General features: G+C 46.0%; 1 protein-coding gene across 1 annotated transcript; it reads right to left on the minus strand.

The window, feature by feature from the left end:
* brd2a (bromodomain containing 2a) lies at positions 1–6,880 on the minus strand. The gene is made up of 12 exons (XM_028393096.1): positions 6,849–6,880; positions 4,026–4,329; positions 3,761–3,898; positions 3,522–3,672; positions 3,217–3,416; positions 2,624–3,124; positions 2,378–2,506; positions 2,081–2,272; positions 1,727–1,989; positions 1,289–1,608; positions 1,077–1,205; positions 1–964 (listed from the first exon to the last, which is right to left on the minus strand). Exons 1-12 carry the CDS (start codon positions 6,878–6,880, stop codon positions 837–839), a joined length of 2,487 nt encoding a protein of 828 aa, XP_028248897.1. The 3' UTR covers positions 1–836.
* Positions 6,881–7,717: the final 837 nt, after the last annotated feature.

Raw genomic sequence — 7,717 nt, forward strand, 5'->3', positions numbered from 1 at the left:
TTATTTGGGCACGGGTGAGTGGACAAGACACGTCCTCACTATTTATTAGCAGATTGGTCACAGGAAGAAAAAAAAGCAACATGTTTTACAGAGAAAGTGAAATGGATGAAAAAACACAGCCAACATGGGAACGGAAACATTCACATATAACCTGTAACTATGTCACATTTCTGTACAGCAGCCGACTACATGAGGACACACAGACGCGGTAAAGTCGTACATGAGTATGCAGGTGTTTGTCAGCTCCTCTGTATTGCATGCAATCTGTATTCTACTGAACCAAGGTGCTTCTGCGTGCAGACTGATTTTCAACGCCTGCGTCAAAACGATGAGGAACTTCACAAGGCTGCACTTGGTGGTGCCGGATCTCACATTCGCGCATGTGCATGCAAAAACACATACGAGACACACATTCATTCAGACACACAGACACACACAGAGAAATGTTTCCTCTGTCTATCACTCAAGAAAAAAAAACTGAACAAAAACTAAAACACAACTCGGCCCACACCAGTTCAATCGTTCCCAGAATGAGGGAATAAATTAGCTCCATAAAATGCTTCTTTATAAAAGAAAATAGATATTTATATAACTGTATGCCTTATCTATACAGAATAAAGACAGGGAGCACAGTAAGAAGGGAAATATTCTCCAGAAGTGACACAGATTCTGGCTCTAGCACCCTTTATCCCTCCAGCGCATGCGGTGCTCCTAGTTCTGCCGGCCCCGTCCGATCCGTCCTGCGGCTCCACTACAGTTTATTCCACTTGGTGGGAAGAGAAACGCCAGGGGTCGGTTCAAACGACCCCATCACATAGAAATAGTCTGCCTCGCTCTCAGCCAGAGTCTGAATCACTTGTGTCTGAGGATGAGGATGAAGAGGAAGAGGACGAGGAGTCTGAGGAGGAGCTGCTAGCGCTGAGGCGTGACGGCTGCGTGTTGGTTTCTGCTGCCGGCTTCTCTGCTGGAGAAAAAAAAAAAAAACACACACACACCATCAAGACCAAATCTTTGGTTCATGTAGGACTCCAAACAGAACACAGTCAGTAAATGACCCTGCAGCCTGCGGGACTTACGTTTGGTCTTAGCAGGCTTCTTCCCAGAGTTGAGCTGACCACTAACATCCATCAGCCTCCTCTCCAGCTCCATCTGCTTCTCCAGGGCGAGCTCTTCTCGGGACTTTCCAGCAATGTTCTTTTTATTTGCTGTTGAGGTAAAGACGTCAGTCAGACTGATGGTCGAAAACTGGTTTGTGTCGTTAAAAGGTGACAAACATCTCACCACTCACCATATGGCTTTCGAGGTTTCTTCCTCAGACACGTCATGACGTATCGCTCCAACTCTCGCAGCGTCGAGGGCTTCAGTGTCTCGAAGTCGATCTCGATCTCCTCGGGGTTGGTGTCTCTAAGTGAGGGCTCACGGGACTGGATAATGTACACGACACGTCCCAGCTTCTCACCGGGCAGCTTGTTGATGTCTAGGCTCAGCTGACGCTTCTCATCGTAGGACATGGGGGCCGTCTCCTCCTCCTCATCCGAGTCAAAGTGAGTGATGATGGGATCCTGGGCCACCTGTGGCATAGTGAACATCATGCTGGCCTTTTTGGATCTGATGGGAGAAGAAAGTGTGAATTAATGTTTGTTCTCTCTTTCAAGTGGAAAAAAAACACCTCAACTGCACCACACTGTGTTAGTTGCTACACTACCCACTAGGTGGCAGTACTCACTTGCTCTTGTTGTTTTTCTTGCTCTGGCCCTTCTTAACTGGCATCACTGGAAGGGCCACCGCTCGGTTGCTCTTGGGTTTAGGAGTTTTGGTGATTTTGGGGGCCTTGGGTGGTTTGACAGGGGGTACCTCTTCCTCTACCCGCCGGTGTTTCTCCTTCTCCACCTTTTTCTTCTTCTTCTTCTCTTTCTTCTCCTTCTTCTTCTTAGGTTTGACGATGGGGCCCTGTGAGAGCGCAGTCAGCTGCTCATGCACGGCTTTAAGCTGCAGGGAGACAGAAAAACCAGAACGCGAACTTCAGTGAGTGATCTGTTGCTTTCTGCTCTGATGTGTGCGCCTGTGTGTGTTTACAAACCTGTTCCTGCAGCTCTGCTAGTCGGTTCGCCCGCTCCTCCTCAGAGTCAGAGCTGGGGCTGCTCTCGCTCTCCTCACTCTCGCTGCTCAGCTCACTCTCAGACGAGGACGAAGAGGAGGAGGAGGAAGATGAGGAACTTGGTGGTGCTGGAGGCTCGTCTGGCATCTTAGCAAAGCAGAACTCAAACACATCCTAGAAGGAGGAGAGATGATTTAATCAATGAAATCTAAAAAGAACAAGGACTGTTTATGGAACAAAGAGAAACCAGATCTACAATAAATATGATCACTAACTCACCTGCAGCTTTCTGGCCATAGAAACCACATCGTGGTCTGGGGGGTTGTACTTGTAGCAATTAGAGAACATCAGTCTAACGTCAGCAGAAAACTGCTGGGAGTCACGGTACTCTCTGCTATCCATCTTCCGCTGCAGAGAGAAGAAATTTTAGACATTTTGCTCCTCAACAGAAAAAAACTGCACAGTTGTTGCTGTTACATCACTTCAGTGCAGCAGGTAAACAGTGCCCATGTGTGGTATGCTTACCTTAATGGTGCTGAGGTCCATTGGCTGCTTAATGATGTCATGGTAATCATGAAGACCAAGTGATGTGGCATCCACGGGCTTGTAGAACGGCCAGGCATAAGCAGCATGCTTCTTGGACAGCAGCTCCTTCAGGACCCCGCTGCAGTAACGCAGCTGAGGGCTCAGCTTGCTGCGGCGCACCGGCGTCGGCAGAATGGAATCAGGCAAATCCTTCTTGGGAGGTTTGATGGGTCGGCCACTCACGCCTCTCCTGCTGCCGCCGCTCCCTTTGGTACTCGGCATCATTCCTCCACGGCCCATCCCCATGCCGTGGCTGAGGCTGAGACCCTGGTTCATCATCAGGCTGGAGTTGTGGTCCATCCCAAGAGAAGTGAGGGTAAGTGGGGAGTCGTTTCCACCTCCCATCCCAAGGCTCACACCACTCACGCCCAAGGTGCTCATGATGGGCATGGCCACAGTGGTCGGGGTGGTTGTGTCTGCTTTCCTCTTAACACCCTTTTTCTGTAATTCAAGAGGAGGAAATTTTAGTTGGTTTCATTATTTTACTTACAATTAATAAATAAAACAACAAATAATAATAAATAGTCATTTACCTTCGCAGTGGGCTGTGTGGGTGGCAGACCTGTGATGGATGGGATGCTCTGTTCAGTAGGAAGGGAAGGGGGCATGCTTGGGGTCAGTATTGTCTGTGGGGGAGTAGAGAGGATAGAGTCCGGCGTGTCCGGGGTTGGAGGAGAGTACGCAGACTGGGAGACAGCTGGGACCTGATGAGCTGTTGTCACTCCTCCAGAGACTGGGACAGATGAGAAGGAAAAAGAAATGCATTAATTATGCATGCTCATTTTTGAGTGTAAGCCTGCTGCTTATATGCATGTAACATATGTCTGAAGATGCTCACCTGCATTGTTTCTGTTTTTTCTGCCAGGTTTTATTAGTTTGCTGCGTGGAGGGGGAGGAGGAAGTTCTATCTCGTCCTGAGGCATCTGAGCCACTTTCTGCAGGAAAGCCTTCTCCAGAGACTGGGCCATCAGCACTATGTCATCTGTTGGCTGTAAATTATATGGAACTCAGTCATTTACACACATTACTTTACATTTTACAAAATGATGGCTGCATTGTACTTCCTCACACACGTACCTTGTTATAAATGTAGCAGTTGGTAAACATTGTGTTGAAGTCCTGCATGCACTCACTGGCACTGCGGTAGTAGTTGTTTTCTAGTCGCTTCTTAATAGTCCCCATGTCCATTGGAGTTTTTATGATCTTATGATAGTCCTGGGGAAGACATTGTACTTTTAATAAGACCACTGGTGTCAACTTACAACAGTTTTTGTATCAGTGGTTATACAGACGGCTCCTTTTCTACACAGGCTGTATAATGAATCTTGACATTCACACTTACAGGCAGGTTAAGCTTAACTGCGTCGACGGGTTCATGGAAGGGCCATGCAAAGTGGTGCCTCCACAGTGACTTGAGCAGGACTTTCTGTAGGAACTGCAGCTGGTTGGTCATCCGCCCATGTCGGTTAGGGTCCCTCACGGGAGGTTGTGGAGGTCCTAAATGGACCAGATGACTGACCGGAGGCAGTCCAGGACTCTCAAAGCCCTCATAGAGCAGTGAAGGTTTTCTGATGCGTTTTCCAGCCGTGCCGGAGCTCTGGTCAATCATGACTCCCAGCATGCCAACCTCAACCCCGACAAGGGAGCTGCAGAGAGCACAGCAGGAAAACCAGTGAGCCACTTCGACACAAATCACTATAATAATATTTCTTTGACATTTGATGCCTTTTTTCTTTTCTTTTTAAGACTCGCATACTGAAGAACAAGCAATGCTTTTGTATTGCTATATTCTCTAAAACAGAATATCATGATCCCACACCTTGGATTGAAGTTAAAATTATCTGATTATGTCATCTTGATATCGCATTCCCTTGTTGGCATACACTGCATAATATTCTATCAAACTCCCATTAATCCTGCTTACACTACTTCATTCTCTGTGACAGGTTAACAGAGTAAATCTCCGTCATAAGACACAGTCATTCACACATTCATGGATGATTGTGCTATACACATAAACAAATAAATTATATGTGACAACATAACAATAATGCATTGGTCTTATATCATATATAACGTATATCATTCTGACTTTAAACACGCTCCTGTCAAATCAGCACTTCCAGTCTTTGGAGAATAGGCATGACTGACTTCCCCCTCACCGATTGCAGACACAAACTCCACCCGTTTTCACTAAAAAAACTCCTAAAGGATTGTGGGTGGAGTTTGAGTTGCCATGACAGTAATGACAAGTATTCCTGCAGAAACGGATAACTAGACCTGAAATAACAAAGACTGCCCTAAATTAGTCACTCATTGGCTATGTTAATGATTTTAGACATCCAGTGTGTTTACAATTACAGATGCCATGGCTTTGTTGAGTCACTGCACAACATCTACTATGCAGGAAGTGATGGGTCACTGTTAAAATGGCAGATCATACCCTTCACCAGTCACCACAGATTAATTCTCAAAAATGTAGCTTAGAGATGACTTAAACCAGACTTACCATTGTGCCTTTACCAATATGCCAATATGTTCAATTAGTAGTTATAAGGTAACATAAAAAGGGACACTAGCACTGAACACTGCCACATAACTTACAGTGATATGACCCCCCTAAGAAGCACTTATGCATGTACTGAAATGCCCCACTTTTGCAGAACTGCAGCGACCCATTCATTAGTTTATCAAAACCCGACACTCCAGTGTCAAAGGTGTATATTCCTGTGCCCTACACTGAAGCATTGCTTAACCTGGGTCCAAGAGTCCCACCTCTGTGAAGAAAAATTCTACTGGCTTACTGTGCTTTTACTGGCTTACCAGTGGCATCTGCTTTCCAATAAACAGTCATGCTATCACCTGCAGTCCATGTGTTTGAATCAGAGGAGGTTACATGTCAGAAAGAATGTGAACATTAAATGTTGTCTGTGACCATGAAGCAACTGATCAGTGCAAACTGAACTACTGTGTTTGCATCACACTGAAGAGGAGGTCCCATGGGCAGGTGCCATGTTTACATTAAAATAATAATAACAGCTCACACTGTGTCTGCCATTTCACTATAAAATAAAGCAAACATCTTGAATGACACAACTTTTGGAAACACATTTGATAGTTAGTGTACTTTATTTATATAAAGAAAGGTAATTGTGTACATAATGGTAAACAAAGTATTTTTGGCTTTTGAAACGGATAAACAAAAGAAACTAGGTAAGAACCCATAGAAAATGAAAATGAAATCATATACAGTGGTAAAAACCTAAACATGAGACCCTGAGTGTGAACCTCTACTAAAACCTCTTCTAAAACGTTGCTGGTCTTTGCTAGTAAACGTTGCTTGCTAGGTTGAGTGACATTGAGCGCTGTAACCATGCAACCGACGAACAACACACATGGATAGATTTGACTTACACGAGAGCCATAACATATATTTTTAAAAGCAACTAGTGACATGAGATGAAATGCAAGTATGCACTTCACGTTCGTCTCGGTCATACATAATATATGCATTTATGTGCAAATGACAACGGAACCGGTAGCCATGTACTACAAGATGTGACTATACCGGCGATCACAACAACCCCTAACCGCCACATGGCTACAACAACAAACCGGCAAAACAAGCAGAAAGGCCGGCGTGGCCGTGGCCCTTCGTTCTCCCAACATTTACGCCCAAAACTCATCAAACTTCTGCTAACACTTACTCCCACTTCCCACCTTAAACCCTTGTTGTCATTCTACCGTACCGGACCGGACCAAAACATCTGCCACTGCATGAACAAAGTGCCCCTTGCTGACCCGTCTTTCATTAGCAAGGCTTTGGTCTGTGAAGCTAATGCTAGCAATGCTAACACCAACTGCTAAGCAGCGGGAGAGAGCGGCCAAAGGCAGAGGCGCTCCGAAGATGGCGCCGGGGTACGCGAGTAACAGTCGCAGCTTGTTATGACCCAGAAAATGTTATTTCCACTACGCGAAAGTCGCTTTTATTCCATTTAACGGCACAACAACGGTTACTCCTGCTGCATATTCAGCGTCCGTCTGTATTCCAATAGCACTACGGCAAACACGGGCTGCCAGCACCGATATATTGGAAAAATATAATGATCAATGTTTAAAATATTCCCTCTGATGAAAAGCTGAGAGTCATTTTACCGGTAGATACCTGTCAAGGGGCGGGTTAACAGCCATATCCATCAGGATGGATCCGGATTCTGTTTTAGCTAGACTCAAAGCAGGATCCGTCTCTGTTCGTCAGATGGCTCCGCTCCCCGCCACAGCACACTCCTTCTAATCTGCTTCGTTGAAATGGCGACGGAGCGGTTACACCCGGTCTTTTATAGACCCAGGGTTCACATGATTGGCTGGACTACTTCCTAATGTCCCCGCCCTTGAAGTTTCTATTGGCTGCCTGCGCTGTCTATCTAACTCACCACACCCCTCGACACTGAAACTCAACACACAAGCTTTCAGGCCAACCTATTCGCATGTTCCTTCTGTCCGTCAAGGAAATTGCGCAATATTATTGGTCCGGCCTTTACAGTGTTACAGATATGCAGCATCTAACTGGTTCCGTCACATTATCCTGCACAAAAAGAAGCCACCCTGCTTCTTATCATATTACATTACGTCAACGTGTGCAAGGAGACGGCGGTGATTGGTTAAAACGACTGTAACGCGGGCTTCCAGGGTAAATACCGGCGAGCCTATTGGTTCTTCTACTCGGTCACGCGTACCACCGAGGAGCCAAGGGCCTCTCCCCACGAGCTCCGTACTTACCAGAATATCCGCATTTCTGTCTAACAGAAGAGGCGCTCAGCCGCCATCTTTAAGCACCGTCACGCAGAGCATTAAACTCGAATTATTTACAAATAACGAGCAAAAACATCGGAGAAAGCACACAAACTGCCTCATATTTCACTTACGCACCGAAACAAACCGACTTTCCGCCGTCCTCTACACAAAGGGTCAAGATTGAGTAAAGACACCCATCCAAACAAGGCCTCAACAAACTGAAAGCCAGAGAAAGGACAC

Source organism: Parambassis ranga, chromosome 2, assembly GCF_900634625.1.
Source record: "Parambassis ranga chromosome 2, fParRan2.1, whole genome shotgun sequence".
In the NCBI taxonomy this organism is placed as follows: domain Eukaryota; kingdom Metazoa; phylum Chordata; class Actinopteri; family Ambassidae; genus Parambassis; species Parambassis ranga.

Coding starts and splice junctions, on each gene's coding strand:
- brd2a (XM_028393096.1), bottom strand. CDS start 6,880: ATGGATATGGCTGTTAACCCGCCCCTTGACAG. Junction 2,507..2,623: donor TGGACCTCAGCACCATTAAG/GTAAGCATACCA, acceptor TTCTCTCTGCAG/CGGAAGATGGATAGCAGAGA. Junction 1,206..1,288: donor GAAACCTCGAAAGCCATATG/GTGAGTGGTGAG, acceptor TTACCTCAACAG/CAAATAAAAAGAACATTGCT.